Below are 19140 nucleotides of genomic sequence, written 5' to 3' on the forward strand. Positions count from 1 at the left end.
GGGAACAAAATTTCTCTTTTGTAGCTCACACTGAATTCTAATGTGTGATCCTCCTGCCTTCTGAGTGCTACAATTATAAATGAACTTTTATTCAATTATGTGATTCTTTTCCATTAACTACACCTATCAGCAACCACTAATTCAGTGGCCTAAGTTAAGAAAACTCCTGGAGAGACAGTATTAGTTCATAATTTCCCAGTTTTACAACTTGCTTTGTACAGAGAACTCAGCCCCCAGAGAGGCATGATACATCCCTTCAAGCTTACCCAAAGCAGAGCACTTAATGCCAACACACCTACAGATCATCCCCACAGCAAATCAGAGACCAGCTGTGGAAGAGAGAAAGCTCACACCCTAAGATACGTAACTCTAGACACCAACTCTCATGGTCTGCTCAACTACTTATGAAACATCTCCATCTAAGTAAACTGTTAAGCTAGTTAAGCCAGGGGTTGTTTGGTTTTTGTTTTTGAGATACAGTCTCACTACATAGCCCTGGTTGGCTCAAAACTCAACATGTAGATCATTCTGGCCTCATAGTTACAGGGATTTGCCCAATTCTGCCTCTGTTGTGTGGGGATTAAAAGCTTACCTGCTACCACATCCAACTCTAAGACACTTTTTACTGATTTTTTTTTTAACACACCTGGAAACCATCTCTTCTCATATTAATATATCAGGACTTGATAAATAAAAAATAAGATGACTCCTACATTCTAGTAACAAATACTCTTAGGTAATCTCCAACTTAAAACAAACTTTCATTTATTGTCTACAGGACAGTAATTTTGCCCCTTAGCTGGTAATCACATGTGGCTATGTGCTAAGCAATGCGCGTCTCTTCCAGGTCACCACCTCTGAAAGCTCAGAAAATTCAATCTGAAGAGTGAGATTTACTGTCTCCTGGTGGTAGCTGTCACCCTGAGAATAGGAACAAGGTAAAGAAAATATACAGAACTTTGATTCTTCTACACAGGTATACATAAAGTTAAGTTTATTAATGACTATTTTTGAAGCCAGCCATTTTGTCCAATATTTAAATAACAAGCTATTTAGTATTAAAGCAAAGGTGCTGCCACAATGTGACAGAAATACAGCTTTATCCACAGATCCTTCACACAATTATACATTAAATGCTAGTTTGATTTAAGCAAGGCACCCCTACTTGTTCTAAATATGGGATGGCTACCCCACTGGAAAAGCAAACAAGGGGACTTAGATTGTTTTCCCTATCTAGAGCTGGTTCAAGTGAAGCTATTAATGTCCTTACCAGTCTGGACTGCTTTGATATGTCACATTACGATTTCAAACCTAATAGCCTTAAGAATTGTCTGTCCAAGAAAAAAAAAGTGAAGGACGCCTAGATTTCCATGACACTGACAGACAGGCACCAATGCCAAATGCCTTCAGGTCAAGGCTTAGGGAGGCAAAGTGTTTCTAAAGACGTAACTGCCGAGTGGCCACTTACATTCACTAACCTGTGGTTTGCTATTTTTTTAAAACTTCTATCCCTAAATAATCAAATACAGATAAAATGAAAAGCTATTTGACCAAATCAGACTGGCTTATTAAAGTTCTGAAACCTTCTGTTGCTTTGGTGAGTGTTTGGTAAAAATACACCATGAATGTATTCCATGAGTTTGTATCAGAGCTCTCAATCACAGGCAACAACAAGCGGGAGTAAGGATCTAAGGAGCGGCACTGGGTGGAAACACCTTACATCTGTAATATAGCCTCAGGACAGAAAACTAAGTCACACAGAGCAGAGTTTCTCAATCTCAACCTGGACTGTTTAAACAGAATTTTAAATTTGTAGCTTATTTCATAATCCCAAACCGAATCTTTCTCTGTCTAAACACAGCACTAAGATGCACAGATCCTTTCTCCAGCAGTTGCTGCCAATCAACTGATCTTTTTATCCCATGTCTCAGAGAGATGTGCAAATGAGATGCTTCCTGCTTCATCCTGAAAATAAGAAACAAAAAAATGTTATGTGTTTACTCACAATGAAAGACATTTGCATGTACTTCCCACATCACTTAAAATGAAAATTCACCTTCTCCCCAGTTTAGAGCAAATTATCCCATAAATCCCAAAAATTACCATTAATTTAGGTAAGAAAAATTAGTTAGGCATTAGTGTATGTACACAGCCTGGAATAAGTCCAGAAATGAGAACAAAAAATGTATTTTGCAAAAACTGAGCTAATATTCCATGTTTAACAGCTACAATGTATCAGAACTTTATGTCCAAAATTGTATTACCTGTGTTTTCAAAACCGCTAAGTTCCTTAAAGAATCCATCACCACTTTTAGAAAAATGACTACAATATAATATATTGAAATACAACATGAAAGAAAGAAGGTACTTTATATAAGAGAACAAATACCAAGAAATTTAGCAAAATGCTGAGGGCAAGTTAACCTAAATATCACATTGTGTACTTAAGATGGAAAACTTATTTTACAGGCAGGTACAGTGTACATGCCTGGAACCCCAGCATTTAAGACATTGAGTTGAGAGGATTAAAAGTTCAAGGACAGCTTAGGCTATATAACAAACACTTTTTCAAAAAGCCAAAACAAACACCAAAAATAAATAAATAAATAAAAGAACATGGGAAAAATCAAACTGTGCCAGATTAACTCTGACTCCGTGTCAGCCCGTGTTAGTACAGTGGTACCCCTCATCAGAGAGGCTTCCTACAGGACACAGACATTACAGTGACCACAGCAGGCAAAAGGCAAATGATCTACATGTGGGTGACCGGCCCAACTGATGTAGGTACAACACAAGCCCACCTCCGGCTCAGGGAGCCTCTCTTAAGAGGGGGTGACAAAAGGACAAGAGCCAGAGGCTCAGCAAGCTGCTGCGAAGAGGGTGAGATGGCTGCTTGGCTGCATGAATGAAGTCTCAGCACATTAGTTGCCTACACAAGGCCTGCATAATGGCAACAGCAGATGACATGTCAAGGTAGACAGGAAAATTTTACAAGGGTCCATCCTAGATCAAGAGCTACAGGCAATCAACTGCTGCTAAAAGGGAGAACCAGTTTTCTCTAGGGATGAGACATCAGATAGGATATCCAATCCCAAATGCTCAGCTCTAACAAACATAGGCAATATGAGAAGGACTTGGGGTGGACAGAGGGGGAGAGGGGAGAGAGACTCTGTGTGTGTCTGTGTGTGTGTGTGTGGTGTGTGTGTGTGGTGTCTGTGTGTGTCTGTGTCTGTGTGTGTGTGAGAAACAGTTATCAATGAAGCAGGGGCTATGGGAAGAAGGGTAGAAGGTGTAAGTGTAGCACTCTAGGATGGGTGTGTATAGCCTTCCAACTGAGGAAATGTACGCAAATTTAAAGGAATGAAAAGCTAATGTAAAATACATTTTCTGTGTTATGATTACAGCTATTAAACGTAGCTATTCAATTAGTTTAGCCATATAGCATGTGAGGATGATGTTTAAATCCACTATATAATCACACTTCTAAGAAATATTTTATATTAATGATTCACAACCATTATTTTGGTCTTTGCTGAAAAGAGAACTGCAGTGACAAATCTGGCATTTTGGTTTCTTTAAAAATACAGAAATAGGCCGGGCGTGGTGGCGCACGCCTTTAGTCCCAGCACTCGGGAGGCAGAGGCAGGCGGATTTCTGAGTTCGAGGCCAGCCTGGTCTACAAAGTGAGTGCCAGGACAGCCAGGGCTACACAGAGAAACCCTGTCTTGAAAAAAACAAAAAAAAAAAAAAAATACAGAAATATTATTAAGAACATGTCTTTGTTTTAACCTCAGGTATGAGCTATGAGGCTGCTTCAGACTGTCCACAGCAGCTGGCTATGGTTTGCCTCGTGCTCTAGCAGGGGTGTGATTTGCCAGCTGCAGATAGTTCCTGCGATTGTGTGACATTTGGAATTCTGGGAACATTTCAGAGGATATAGACATGCTAGAACCACACAGATGGGCTGTTGGTTGAAGGTGGTTGGTCACTGGTTGTTTGAGAGGGTTGGTTGCATCTTACATTAGTTGTAGTTGAACAAGAAACAAGAAGAAAGATTCAGGGATCTCTCTCTTCAACCTAGTGAGTGTTAAGGGGGTTGAGAGGCTGGAGAAGAGTGGAAGAAAGAAGAACACACAAAGCAGCCAAAAGTCCAGCTACAGAGAATGCTTTCTACCATATTAGCAATTAGTGAGCTGATTATTAATTACTCTAAGTTTTTTCAATGTTATAGCTTAATTACCTTATTTTCTGGGGTCTGTTGAAGTCTTATTTTCCTTTAGGACATGAATTTAGGAACAGCTCAATATACCTATGTTCTGAATATTAAAAAAAAAAAAAGTTAGTTTTGCAAAGTCTGAAAAACATTAAAGCCCCTTTTAATTATACTTCTGACAGCAGCACAGATCCTTTAACCTTTCTCTAACTAAATGAAAACAAAGCTAAGTGTGGTGGCTCACAGCTATAGCCCCAGCTAGTTGGAGCTGAAGTAGAAGGTCGCTTGTGCCCCTTCAGTTTGAGATCAGCCCGGACAACAGTATCTATCTCAAAATGACAGTAATAACCGGGTTTGCTGGCCTACACCTCAAACACTGGTCTAGGCTACAGAGTGAGACATCCTCAGGCTAGCCAAATACATAAAATTAAAAACCAGAAAAACAAGCCGGGCGTGGTGGCGCACGCCTTTAATCCCAGCACTTGGGAGGCAGAGGCAGGCGGATTTCTGAGTTCAAGGCCAGCCTAGTCTACAAAGTGAGTTCCAGGACAGCCAGAGCTATACAGAGAAACCCTGTCTCGAAAAACCAAAAAAAAAAAGAAAAAAAAAAAAAAACAGAAAAACTAGACAAAAATATAAATATGCAAAATAATCAGAAGACAAATTTTGATCTTTTTACATTCAAGTTGGTAGTACTAAAAAGAATGCAATTTGCCAAAGGAAAAAATTCTAAGCAAATTCCCAAATACACACATAAACAAAGCAACAGGGCAGGAAACAGTGGGCCAGACTTACGGACATGGGACCGATCCTTGAGCATGGCTGCAACAGCATCCTCATGGGTATCAAAGTGCACGTCAGCTTCTCCAGTGGCCTTCCCGCTGGAGCTGTATTCCATGGTGATTCTCACAGGCTTCAGTGGAGCAAAGAACTAAAGGGGGCCAAACAACTCAATTAGGAACTGTAGCTTTTCCCCTCTTTTCCCCAGCTCGTAATACACAGTGGCATACTGGGTCATGATGCTGGAAAAATGCTTATGAGATGACTCAGCAAGTAAAGGCACGTACCCACCCCACACCCAAAACCTGAGTTTAATGCCCAGGAGAATTCTGATCCCTGTAGGGTGACCTCTGACCTCCATACACAGGCCATGTACACCCTCCCTCTTCCAACATCTCCCCCAAAACTCCACACAATAGTTTTTAAAAAATGTTGCCAAGCAGCGGCAAAACAAAATTCCCAGCCAGCCTTGAGAACCGCCATTACTCCAGCATGTGTCTGAGCTAGGTGCAGAAGGTCAATTTCAACTTGTGACAGGAGTATCAGGACGCTATGTCACGGCGCATGCAATTGCTCTGTATGGGCAGCCCAAGTCTCACTGCCTGAACTAAAAGTAAATGGATCAAACTGCCTTACCCTGATTACTAAACCTACACCTTACACTGGCTCCATATAATCCTCATTTTTTTACTTCAATTATAATTATACAAAGGCACACTTTTTGAAGTGAGAGGGTCTAACTACTCTGCCCAAGCTGCCCTCAAACTCCTGGGCTCCCTACCAGTCCTGTGTAAACCATGCACTACAGCGACAGAGAATGGAGTAGGCTTCAGCAAGGAGGGAGATGCTGGCTAAAAGGAAATTGCAGAAACCGTTTCCCAACACCCCTCAGATTCATCCACGTCCCACGTTAGATTGCTCAACCCCATGGAAATGAAGCTTACTGCCACACACATTTATAATGTCTTGGGCATTGGCTTGGAAAGGCAATCCTCTCATGTGGACAAAATGCAGGGAAGGCAGAGTTCCAAAATCGACAGCCTCTGGAAGTTTTTCTGACATCTCCTTAGGCAATTCTGAGGAAGAACAAAAAACACTGTCAAGGACACAAAAGCTTCCAGAGCCATTAGCAGATTATAATTAGATATGACCTTTAAGTCACAGCCCTCAATTTTTCTTGAACCAGAGCACATGGGCTTTAAAGGCCAAAACCTGAAATTTCTGCTACTTAACAGCTGTCACCTGAACAACCATTAAAAGCACTTAGGACCTCAAACCATTCCCAAATGAAGAATTTATCTCAATGTGACTAGACAATAAAATGGCCATTAATTAAATTGCAAAATACGAGGAACTGTCTCCATTGTAGGTACTAAAAAACAACAACAACAATAGCGAATTCGGTGTCAGGATAGCCCACAGCATTGGGTTTGTAAGCATTTCCAAATCCCAAAGAAAGAATTAAATCCAGAAGCAAACAAAATTCCCTACTTCATAGACCTGCTCTCTAGCGGAGTCATTTCCCACTTCAGCTTAAGCACTAAAGTTTTACTTTGGTTTGTTATGTTTGTACTACCTAGCCTTTGAGACAGTCTACAAAATGACAAAGAGAAACAAGGGGTGCCTGCTGGAGTGATCGCTCACTCAGTGGTAAGAGCTCCAGTGGCCGTGGCTGTTCCAGTCCCACCTATATGGTGGCTTTCAACCATTTGTAACTCCCTACCCGATGGCCTCTTCCGGCCTCTAAAGGTACCACACAATACACAGATACACACACCACAAATAATAGTAACAAAAACTGATAAAAAGGACTGGGGAGACGGCTCAGTGGTTAGCATGTACTACTCTAGTCAGCATGAGCTATTAGCTCTAGCATGTACTTCTCAGAGGACAGGCGTTCAGTTCCCAGCACTCATTTCTGGCGGCTCACAACTGCTTCTAACTCCAGCTCTACTGAAGCCATTTGCCTCCACAGAAGTAGCACACTGTATAGATACGCATATACCAATTAAAAATTTAAACACAGTCATTTAAAAATGAACAGGGGTCATTCAAGACTGTTGAGTTAGTAAAGGCAGCCACTGACAACACTGATGACCTAAGTCCTGTTCCTGGGTCACCTGGGAGAGAACCAACCCTGCATATTACCCTCTGATATCCACACATGCACATGGCCAAGTGGATTCCTACAGATAATGCACACAACACACACACAATTTTATTTAGAAACGTAATAATTAAACCTTTGTGGATATATAATACATTCTCCACTCATATTCAATAGTTAACTCAATCCCCCTGTTGTGAACCTCACAATTCATACAAGCTAGCCATGAAAGTCTTAACAAAACCTAAAGGTACAAGGCAATCGTCAGAAGAAACGGGACATTACCTATCTCTTTATCACTTTCAAAAGCCGTCATAGGCCGAATATCTTCATTTACTTCATGTTCCTCAAATACCACTTCTGGTTCAGTTATATACTTAGTAGGAGGAGACGATGTCATTTTCTTTCCTTTATGAGATCCAACATGTGTTCGAACTTCATTCCTTCTGCTTGGAAATATCTCTATGTATCTTAAAAAAAAAACAAAATGAAAAGGCATGAACAATATAAAGTAACTTAAATACAGACAGTGTATGGCAAACTTAAAATGCTAATTAGGTCTGTGTGAGTAGAGAGATGGCTCTCCAGAGGTCCCACTGCTCAGTTCCAGCACCCACATGGAGCAGCTCACAACCACCTACAGCTCCAGCACAAGGGAGTACAGCTAAAATAATCAGGTATATTGTATTTCCATAGCTTATAAAACATGAATATTCAAAGACGAGGGCAAGAATAAAAAGTCCATCTACACATTACTTTATAAGAATGTTCTTTCAGGGGCTGGAGAAGTGGCTCAGAGGTTTAGAGCACTGACTGCTTGCTCTTCCAGAGGTCCTGAGTTCAATTCCCAGCAACCACATGGTGGCTCACAACCATCTGTAATGGGATCCGATGCCCTCTTCCGGTGTGTCTGAACAGAGACAGTGTACGCATATAAATGAAATAAATAAATCATTAAAAAAAATGTTCTTTCAGCAGAATAGGTCAACATGTTAATTTGCCCCAAAATATCACTTATGTATACATGATTTATGAATATGGTATTTTTCATTTACGCAGTTTTTAAATTTGTTTTTGAAAGAGCTTATTAAAGTCTAATTCTCACAGTACTTACATATCATGACTGTGAGCTCCCTGTTGCAAGGGAATAACTTATAAACTAATATCATATCCCAGCTACTTAGAACATATGTGAACAAGCATATATATTTTGTAATAGTATTCTTTTGCTTCATGAGAACAACTAAAGTGTACATACACATACACACACACACACACACACACACACACACACACAGAGTAATCTGGAAGAGGACATGGTAGCCAGGCAGGGAAGCTGAGCATGGCAGCACACATTGTAAGGCAAGCACCAGAAGGGTGCTCACTCAAAAGTTCAAGGCAGAGGAGGCTACACAGTGAATTCTATGCCAGCCTTAGCTACAGTTAAGAGCCTGTCTCAGAACAGAAATAAAATCTCCCAAATCAGCCGGGCATGGTGGCCCATGCCTTTAATCCCAGCACTTGGGAGGCAGAGGCAGGTGAGTTCAAGGCCAGCCTGGTCTACAGAGTGAGTTCCAGGACAGCCAGGGCTACACAGAGAAACCCTGTCTCGGGGAAAAAAAAAAATCTCCCAAGTCTTTTTGCTATTTGTTCTCAGAGGCTACTTGGTTGAGAAATTGAATCCCATGATAAGAGTAATGGGGGACACCGTGGAGCTATGAACAGAAGAGGCCAGTGGGAGCTTTTGGTCATTTGGGGCCTGGACCATGGAAAGGAACACATGGGTCTTCCAGAATCAGTTCTCAGGACACCAGAAGCTTTAAGTCTGAACATAACCTCTGAGTCACTCATTCTATAGCTTCCTTTCCCAGGATGTATTTTTTTAACTTTATTATTATTGTGTGAATGTATACAAGAATTAATGTATGTGTACAGGTTAGGAAATAACTTGGTGGAATCTGTTTTCTCTTCCTATCTTGACATGGGGATAAACTCAGGTCTGCAGGTAGTCAGGTTATTGAGTAAACACTTTAACTTGCCAAGCCGTCTCTCCCAACATATGTGATTTTTTTATCCCCACACTCAATTGCTCTTGGCCAGCATTCCCAGGGAAGATTGTGAGAGGGCTGGATTCCAAAACCTCACCACACTGGACTTTTAGGCATCTAAAACTTGGAACTAAATAACCCTATTCTTTTATAAAGTGAGCATACTCTATTTCTTATAGTAATGAAAGCGGACTAATACAGTTTTTGTATTTCCACAACTAACAATCTCAAGGGCTTACAGCTCAATTTTGCATAATCAAATCTATACAAAACACTAAAAGCTATGAAGAACTTCTCTAAAACTTAACTAAGTGGCTAATAAGAAATTTAAAAATTATCATAAATACTATCAGGCACATTGACATGTAACTATAATCTCAGGAGTTGGGGGTGGAAACAAAAAGATCAGAGGTTCAGACCAGCCTAGGCTACAGATCAAGTTCAGGGGCCAAGCCTGCTAGTGTGATTCTGATCTCCAGCACACACATGGTAAACAGCACACACGGTGAACAGGAGAGCCAGCTCTTCCATGCTGTCCCAGCTGTGCTCTGACTTACAGACAAGCTCTGCACATGTGTGTACACAAGTGAACACACAGACACAAACGTAAGAAAATTTCCTTTAGGTTAATGAGAATTCAAGGCCAGCTGGGTTACAGAGTAAGTGAAGCTTGACCTCAGCTCACTGATGAAGTAAGTGCCTCCCCTGCACGCTCAAAGCCCTAGGTTCCATCTATAAAGCCCCAGGACACCACTGCTGTGAGTGACAGAATATTCAGGAGGCAAAGGCAGGAGGATGGCATGTTTGAGGCTAGCCTTGTCCATTTAGCCAGGTCCAGGCCAGTCTAAGCTACCCAGAAAACCCTTGTGCCACACTTGCTCTTGTAGAGGAGCCAGGTTCAATTCCCAGCACCTACATAGTGACTGACAACCATTTATAACCCCAATTCATCCAGATCTAACAAGAAGCACACATGTGGTGCACACACATGCATGCAGGCAAACCATTCATACATATAAATCAATCTTTAAAAAAAATAAAATAAAAAACCTGTCTGTGCCCCAAAAGAACCCAAGGAACTTTGAAATCAACTCTTTAGGGGGATCCTGAGGGCTGGAGAGATGGCTCAGTGGTTAAGAGTACATGACTGCTCTTCCAAAGGTCCTGAGTTCAAGAGCCACTAACTACATAGCAATGGCCTCTGATGCTCTCTTCTGATGTGCATCAAGACAGAGCACCCATACACATAAAATACATGAATAAATGAATCTTTAAAAAAACAAAAAACCCAGAGGATCCTTAAATACACTAGCTTTGAAAAGGCTTCTTTTACTTTTAATTTTAAGAGGCAACAAAACAGGCCGGAGACAGCTCAGCAGTTAGAATGGAGAAGGCTCAGCAGCTAAGAGCACTTGTTTGGCCGGGCAGTGGTGGCACACGCGTTTAATCCTAGCACTTGGGAGGCAGAGGCAGGTGGATCTCTGAGTTTGAGGCCAGCCTGGTTTACAGAGTGAACTCCAGGACAGTCATGGCTGCACAGAGAAACTCTGTCTTGAAAAAACCAATAAAGCACTTGTTCTTGCAGAGGGCCATTGTTCATTTCCCAGCACCCAGCCACCCAGGTGGCTTTCAACCACCCCAACGCCAGTTCTGGAGCATGTGATATCCTTTTTTAACCTAAATATTAGGCACACATAATGCATGCGAGCAAAATTTAGGCACATCTAAAAGGAATTCTAAGGAAGGTAGCAGACCAGTGATTTAAAAGTATGCATTTTTACTAAATCTGCAAAAATCAAACTAAAACACACACCTACTTCATTATACATACTGATATAAACATGGTCTCCTACCTCATTACATACACTCTAATATGAACAGACAGGATCTCCTACCTCATTATAGACACTCTAACATGATATGACCATGTCAATGTATAAGATAACTGACCTGATTTCTTCAAAAGCCAATCACAATTTTAAAAAGAGAAGGCTGGAGCTAGGAAGAAAGTTCAGATGGCTAAGTGCTGGCTACACACACATAAGGCTATGAGTCTGGATCCCCAGATCCACATAAAAACCAGATGTGGTGACAGATCCTTAACCCCAGCATAAAAGCCAGATGTGGTGACAGATCCTTAACTTCAGAGCTGGAAGGGAGACGGGAGGAAGCAGGTAGATTCCAAGAGCTTGCTGGCCACCACTGGTTCAGTGAGCTCTGGTTCAGTGAGACCCACCTCAAATAAATAGATGGAGAGAGATGGAGGAAAGCCTCCACATATGCAGATAGGTGGACAAGCACACCTATAACACGCACACATAGAAATACACTGCAAACACATATAAAACAGAGAGGGACTTTAAAAAAAGTAGATGTGCTCTAGATTAATAAAATTAGTAACATATCAAAAGTATTGCTGTATGAACTTCTTGGATTCTGAGTCACACAAGTCAATTATAAAGATATTTTATCTTTAGATATTTTAAAATATTTTTCCACAGATGGAAAAATGTGATTATGGGTAGCTAATAGACAGTAAGATAGTGCTAATTCTGTTAGACATACATGAAAATACTGTGGTAATGAAAAGAAAATTTCTTTAAAAACCATGCTAAAAAACAGACATAGCGAGACTTGGATTGTATAGATTACCTTTCACATAGAACACAGCCTATCAGAGCAATTATCCTGAGTGATGAGCATGTGCGGCTCATTGTGGCATCCTTAGTTTAACAAGTTTGGATAACACGACCGGGATGGTACAATGCACTCATCAGAATGACCTGACACCTCTGCCAACAGCTGCTTCACTCACCGGTTACCAATTTCTTCCCTGTGCTTTAGAAGCGCTTGGTTGGCCATTTCTGGTTCTTCAAACTGTACATAGGCTTCCCCTGTTTTTCTTCTCCCTCTATAGTCCATCACAAAAGTAATGTCTACTATGTTCAGTCCTAGGATACAAAAAATTTACAAATCAGTGCTGCCAACAAGAGCTTTCTTCACTGGGCTTAAGCTTACTCATGCACTGTAATATTCAGATACTATTTGCCAGCGTCAGAGCTGTACATGTTCAGGCAAACAATCATCACAGAACTAAAATCTCAGTGCTTGCCAGGGGCCTGGAGAACGTTACAGAAATGTAATGTACCTCTCAAAGTTTTCCTTAGTCTTTTTGGGGGAACCAAGGAGGAGACTGATTATATTTAGGAGACAGTTGTTAAACAAGCAAAGTTTGCTGACAGGCATATTTTGTAGCCAGAAGTTAGATAATGTGTTTTCTTCTGAGTTCAGATCTCCAGTATCCACATAAAAGCCGTATGTGTTGAAAAATCTTTAACCTCATATCCCCCACCCCACCCCACCGTGCTGGGATTATACGTGTGAACTGCCATATGGGATCTAATACAGAGCTTTGTGAATGATAAACAAGCATTCCACCAACTGAGCTACACCCCCAGCCCAGACGGTTGACATTCCGAAGGATCTGCCTCAAAGACTGAAACACTTGAAAGGTACAAAAGGAAGAATAATGATAGGAAGAAACTTTAAGTCCAAACACGACGTCACTGTCACCTACCTGCAAAGAAGTCCACAATGTCCTTTTCATTGCAGCTGTAAGGAAGTCCTCTCAGGCGGACCACACCATCACTGAGCACAGGTGAAGGCTTGACCTGCAGGCTCTTCATTAAGGCATCCACATCTTCATTGTTTATTTCATACACTACAAAGGAAAACACACACACACAAAGATAAATACACTGCTACTTGAATTCAAACATTATAGTTTTAATCTTTTGTTGTTGTTTTGTTTTTCAAGACAGGGTTTCTCTGTATAGTCCTGGCTGTCCTGGAACTCACTTTGTAGACCAGGCTGGCCTCGAACTCAGAAATCCGCCTGCCTCTGCCTCCCGAGTGCTGGGATTAAAGGCGTGCGCCACCATGCCCAGCTTCAATCTCAGTTTTTAAATCTATAGAATAAAAGTATTGCCTAAGTCTATCTTAAAGTTTTGAGGATTAAATCGTTTATGCCTGGAGCACATTATATATTCAATGAATGTTACTTGTTAAATTCTTGACAGAAATTCACAAAGATTAAAACTCTCATGGTGGCACATGCCTTTAATCCCAACACTCGGGAGGCAGAGGCAGGCGGATTTCTGAGTTCGAGGCCAGCCTGGTCTACAAAGTGAGTTCCAGGACAGCCAGGGCTATAAAGAGAAACCCTGTCTCGAAAAACCAAAAAAAAAACCCTGAGATTGAGCCAGGGAGATGGTTCAGCAGTTCCAAATGTGATAGAACCCACATCAGAAGGAAAAACTCAACTTCCTAGAGTTGTCTTCTGGTACCCCCATGTGGACCCTACCACACAAATCATATGTATACACACACACACACACACACACACACTTGAAAACCTATTTTTTAAAAAAGAAACACAGCGGAGCTGAAGCGATAGCTTTTCCAAGAGGATCCAAGTTTGGTTTCCAGCAAACAGATAAGGTAGCTCACAATCTGCTAGTTCCAGATACAAGGGATGTGACACCTGCTACTGTCAGGGTCCCAGCATTATATTTACACACACACACACACAATTTCACTTTCACAAGCTGTAAAATAATACCTAAATTTTGTTTGAAAAATGCTATAACAAAACCTAATTCTAACAGTAAACTAAGATCTTTAAGATGTGTAACATTTAACCACTGCACCATTGTTGATTTTATCACAACTGCCTTGAAAAGTTTAAAGTCTAAAGACCCCAAAGTCAGCCTGAGCTCACACACCTTCCACATACCGCTGCCCCATGTACATCCGGTGCTTTTCTAAGGCCTTCTGTACATCCTGCTCGGACTCCATCTCTATTAAGGCATCGCCCCTCCGTTTCCCATCTCTATTTAGGAGGAAATGTATTCCATTCTCACTGTTTCGGATTCTGCAGTCTAAAAATATATGGTTAAAGTCATTGAACACAGAAGGCAAAGCTTTGTCTCAACTTTACACATCACAACAATGCAGGAACCAAAAACTGCTTACCGAATTCTTCAGTTTTCAAATATACTTTTATTATTTCCCCTCCCCCAACGTCTCCCAGATTCTGTACATAAACTCAGGCACTGAAACCACCCAAATGCTAATGAAGCTGGCGGTCTTAAAAAACGGTCCATGTAGAGAAGATGGGGGCCATGCACCTTTAATCCAACACTCAGGAGGCAGAGGCAGGCAGATCTCTGAGTTTGAGGCCAGCCTGGTCTACAGAGTGGGGGGTGGGGGTGGGGCACATAAAAAGAGAACAGCACACCAAGCACAGAACGCATCATTCCCAATCATTAACCAGCAACGCTGTTCATTCTTAGTTGTCTTTCTTTAAAAACACGCCCATAAAGTACTTTTTGTAAAAATAATCATTACAACAATCTAACTTTACAACTTTATACTGCCCATTTCCTATGCAAACCCAAAAAATAATCGGTGAGTGGCTTACAAAATGTCTGATTCACATGACACCATCTTGTTTACATTAGTTGATACATTCAGTTTTAAGAGGAAGACTTAAAATCACAGTCAGATAGCAGCAATAAAAACTGACCGCACAGTGGGAAATCTCTCAAAGGTATTAGAGAACTCAGTTCAATGTACGAGTTATACGGCACGAAAAGCTCCTCTAGCTATGCACATAGTAAAACATGACTGTTAACTGACGCCACACTCTAACTTCAGCATTACTGACTTCTGTTACATTCAGTCTTAAATCTGCATGTTCTGCATATGGCATCAGCACATGGTATGGAAAGGTCTTTATCAGCCAGAACGGGACTATTCCTCACCCTCACAGCTGCCTCCAACAAAACTGCTTCTTTAAAATAGACATAAGGCATACCTGAGAAAAAGTTAAGGACATCTTCCACAGTGCAGGACCACGGCAGCCCCTGCGCGCGAATGAGATAAACATCATCCACTTCATCTCCTAGCTTGGAGGGGCTCAATTCGTACTCAGGCAGTGGCGGGAGGTCTTCCAGGTAGGTAGTTTTGGACTCCTTTCAAGAAGAAAACAATCGTAAAGACATTTCTTTGACAACCTACTTAGAAAAACAACGGCTTACCTCTACAAACAGATGCAGATGAGATTATTTCAGAGGTGAGAAGCACACCTCTCCACCCTCTGGTTTTGTTCCTCCATGTGGCCTAGGCTACCCCAAATGCACCACCATCCTGCCACAGTCTCCCAAGTGCTGCCTACCAGGCTAGCTATACCAGGATGGCTTTGGTTTACGTTTATATTTTATATCCTAAGGTGATATACAAGTACATTCCGGTGGTAGTACTACCACTAAGGGCAGGGCTACTTTCCAAACCCTGGAAGTAAGAGTACTTTCATTAAAAGCCATACAATGACAAATTATACCGCTTAATTGAAAATCGCCCCATACACAAAACACAACCTCAAACCATCATCTCAAAGCACTGATTATCTGGAACAAGGCAAGATACAGAACAAGATGCCTTAAGTGTTATAATAAAAATACAAAATCCTGTAAATTTAAACAAAGAAAACTACAGGGGGAAAAAAAGAATAAAGATGGGAGATATAAAAGATAGGACATTACAATTTGGGAGGGGACGGGAAGTAGCATCTGAAAAATAGCAAACACATTTGTCTAACCTGGACAGTAAAATGAAGAGCCAAAGGCAAAAGGCACAGCAGCTGGCTATTGTGTGTTGGGTTCTATGAAGGGATACTTCACTTTGTAGGCAAAGGAAGTTAATAAAAAGGCATTGGGACATGGGTAAATGCCTTGAAAAGATTAATGTAAGAGCAAGTGAATAAGGGAAAAAACAGAAGAGGCAACAGCAGAGACAGGCGCGGCAGGGGGCTCAGACACTGCTACTTTCTGTTTCCCCAGAATTCCATAAACATCTCATCTTTACAAAATAAATAAATAAATAAATAAATAAATAGTGCAGCAGAAAGTATTGGGCCGGGATTCAAATCAATTAGCTCAGCTACTGGCAGACATCAGCCATGCAGATGAACCACCCAGATATCACTAATTCAAGCAGACGCAAAACTGAATTAAGATAAACATGGCCTGTGGCATTACCAGGTTAGGTAGCCCAAAGCAGGCAGACACTTCCCAGATGCCACATAAACCGCAAAAGAGAAATGTCCCACATATACAGAGGACCAAATATTTGCAATATGAATTCTTACAATGTCTTTCTGAAAAGACGGGAAACAAGGGAAAAGATCGTGGAGTGACAACCGAAGCCCCCAAGTCCTCACCCACGGACGCCCCCGCCCCCCACACACGTTCTCTCCCAGTTTCCCACGGTCTCCCCACAGCTCTCTGCGTCCGCAGAGCCCCGCTGCACCAAAGGTCCTTCTGTCAAGGCGAGTGGACTTGCAGAGGTGACCTTCAGTCAGGTGGACCGCCCGCCTCTCCCCGCGGACACGGGAGAGGGACGCGCGGGGGCTGTCCCCAGGTTAGCCCACGCTCCTGTGCGCGCGGGGCTGCGCGTCGGGGGCCGGCCGAGGAGGCCCCAGCCGCCCGGCCGACCGCTCCCACCGCACGCACGGCCGGCCCCGACCCTCCGCGGGCTCCCGCCGCTCAGCTTCACCTCCAGCGGGCATAAGGCTAGGGGGGAGTGGGGGTGGGGGGCGTCGGCGGCGCCCCCAAAACCTACCATGGGCCCGGCGGGAAACAAGGCCTCTACATTCACCCCAGCCACACTTACACTGCCCAACCGCCCAGACTCGGAGGGAACAAAACAAGAAGAGCCGGGGCCGTGAGAGCGTCCCTTGTTCCCGTGCCCAATAGGAGGACGGAGCGGGAGGGAGGCGGGGGTGCGGTGCGTGCCGCGGATCCCCGGGCGCGCACGCGGGGCGCTCGCGGACAGACGGACGCGGGCGCGCGGCCGCCGAGGGTCCCGCGCGCGGCGCCACGTACCTGACTGTAACCCCGCGCCGGGCCCGCGGCGGCCGTCAGCGATCGCGGAAGCAGCGGGGCGCGCAGGGCCGAGTAGGACGCGGCGGCGGACGCGGCGGCGGAGGGACGGGCAGGGACGGGACCCGCCAGCCTCCCGGCGGCCGCAGGCCCAAGCTGCAGGCCCCGCGTCTGCGAAGCGGCGGCCGCGGCGGCCCCGAGGAGTAGCAGCAGGCGGCGGCGGCCAGAGACGCCCGACGGGAAGGTGCCGGCGGCGGAGTAGAAGGGCAGGCAGGCGGCGCCGGTCCGCCGGCAGCTGCTGCAGTTGCAGCCGCAACCCCGGAGCAACGCCCCTAGCACCCAGCGCGTCCCGGCCATCGGCTCCGGAGGCGACGCGGGGCCTGGAGGTGGCCGCTGTGGCGCGAGCGGAGGGGAAGTGGAATCCAGGGCGGGGGAGGGGGCACCGGGCACATGCGCCGCGCGCACCCGGGGTTGAGCCGAGGCTCGGAGGCGGAGGTGAGCGAGCGGCCCCGCCCAGGCTCCGCCCTCGGGGCGGGGCTTCCCAGCCGGTAAGGGTGTGGGTGGGGTGACCTGAGAGCCTCCAGAGTGGAAGCTGTCCCAGGCTCTCCTGCTCAGGTTAGAGCTGAGGTCTGCAGGTCACCGAGGCCTGGCGAAGTTTCCGGAAGGAATGGGATACCTAGCTCTAAAACGTTTGGGGACGACGCTGAGGGGGCGTTGATACCCCCAACCTCAAAATTCGTGCAGAAGGCCAACTTTGTTTTGAACGGAAGCACTGATTTTATAGTATATGCGAGAAATTTATATAATATTTATCATATATAAAATAAAGCCTTCGTTAGACAATATAGTCACAAGTGGAGGTGTAGAGATTTGCAAATAAATAAATGAGTGGTTGTGCAGTTTTCTCCTGTGTGGCAAGGACCTGTAAAAGGTAAAAAAATAAAAATAAAAAACTAAAGACAATTGGGAGTTCTTAGAATAAAAATATGAAGGAGAGGCTGATTGGTTGTGGCGGGGGTGGGGGTGGGGTTAGGAGGCATCTTTGTGACTGGGTAGTGTAGTTCCGTGGCAGGGTAATCGCTTAGGTCACCCCAACCTCCTCGTGGGGGTGAGGAGACCAATATAGGGCTCTCTCTATCGTGGAAAATCTTAACATATTTCAAAGTTTTTGAAATTCAATTCTTGTTCAACTTCCAGAAGTAAAGAAACCGCCTACATTTTCCAGTGTTTCACCTTTATCCCAGTGCCAGCTCTAAAACTTTTTTTTTAAGTTAACTATGTAATGGCAGTCATCCTATGGTATTCGTCTTAAAACAACACGGACTTTTTTATTATTATTTTAATGTATTAATATATGGGTGTGGCCACGGAGACCAGACAAGGGTGGCATCGGATCCCCTGGCCCTGGAGTTAGAGACAGCTGTGAACCATCATGCAGGTGGTGGGAATTGAACCTGGCTCCTCTGAAAGAGCAGCCAGCACTCTTGACCCATAAGCCATCTCTCCAGCCCCAGTACAGACTTTTGAAAGGTAACGTTCTGATAAGTTACCTTTGAAACATTTAAGATGGTTGAGCTTAAACTTTGGCTTGTTTATTCTGGACTCCTTTTAGATTTAAGAAAACCAGGTACTTCACAGACGAAAACATAATTCCGTCCAAGAAGGAAAGAATAGAAAACCTGACCGGCTTGTTCCTTTTATACCTGAGATGTGTACAAGAGGTTCTTCCTCTTTCTGCGGTGAGACACAAACCCTAAGCAGTGGCTCTCAGCCTTCCGAATGCTACATCTTTCCAACAGCTCATCTTGTGGTGACCCCCCCCCAACCATAAAAGTATTTTCACTGCTACTTCATAACTGCAATTTTGCTGCTGTTGTGAATTGTAAATATCTGTCTTTTTTCCATCGTCTTAGTTGACACCTGAGGAGCAGATCCCAACCCACGGGTTGAGAACCTCTGCCCTAGAGATTTTTCTTTTCCTGTCAGGCTGGGGACCAGCGATGCCTCCCGAACCCTCCTTAAGAAGTTTCCCACTGAGCTATACATTCC

General features: G+C 43.7%; 1 protein-coding gene across 2 annotated transcripts; it reads right to left on the bottom strand.

The window, feature by feature from the left end:
- Positions 1 to 979: 979 nt before the first annotated feature.
- On the bottom strand, positions 980 to 17540 carry Grsf1 (G-rich RNA sequence binding factor 1). Of its 2 annotated transcripts, XM_021163551.3 has the most exons (10): positions 17095 to 17539; positions 15027 to 15183; positions 13933 to 14088; positions 12726 to 12869; positions 11964 to 12099; positions 7386 to 7570; positions 5948 to 6069; positions 5009 to 5144; positions 4241 to 4316; positions 980 to 1965 (listed from the first exon to the last, which is right to left on the bottom strand). In XM_021163551.3, exons 1-9 carry the CDS (start codon positions 17446 to 17448, stop codon positions 4267 to 4269), a joined length of 1440 nt encoding a protein of 479 aa, XP_021019210.1. In that variant the 5' UTR covers positions 17449 to 17539; the 3' UTR covers positions 980 to 1965; positions 4241 to 4266. The 2 variants fall into 2 exon arrangements, with proteins under 2 accessions (XP_021019210.1, XP_085692963.1); XM_085836837.1 differs by lacking the exon at positions 980 to 1965 and having other exon boundaries at positions 4240 to 4316; positions 17095 to 17540.
- Between the last annotated feature and the right edge of the window lie 1600 nt (positions 17541 to 19140).

The sequence above is a fragment of the Mus caroli genome, unplaced genomic scaffold (assembly GCF_978045245.1).
Source record: "Mus caroli unplaced genomic scaffold, Mus_caroli_1 scaffold_4, whole genome shotgun sequence".
NCBI lineage: Eukaryota > Metazoa > Chordata > Mammalia > Rodentia > Muridae > Mus > Mus caroli.

Coding starts and splice junctions, on each gene's coding strand:
- Grsf1 (XM_021163551.3), bottom strand. CDS start 17,448: ATGGCCGGGACGCGCTGGGTGCTAGGGGCGTTGCTCCGGGGTTGCGGC. Junction 12,870..13,932: donor GGGGCAGCGGTATGTGGAAG/GTGTGTGAGCTC, acceptor TTTCCTTTGTAG/TGTATGAAATAAACAATGAA. Junction 4,317..5,008: donor CAAGGATCGGTCCCATGTCC/GTAAGTCTGGCC, acceptor TTTAATATTCAG/AACATAGGTATATTGAGCTG.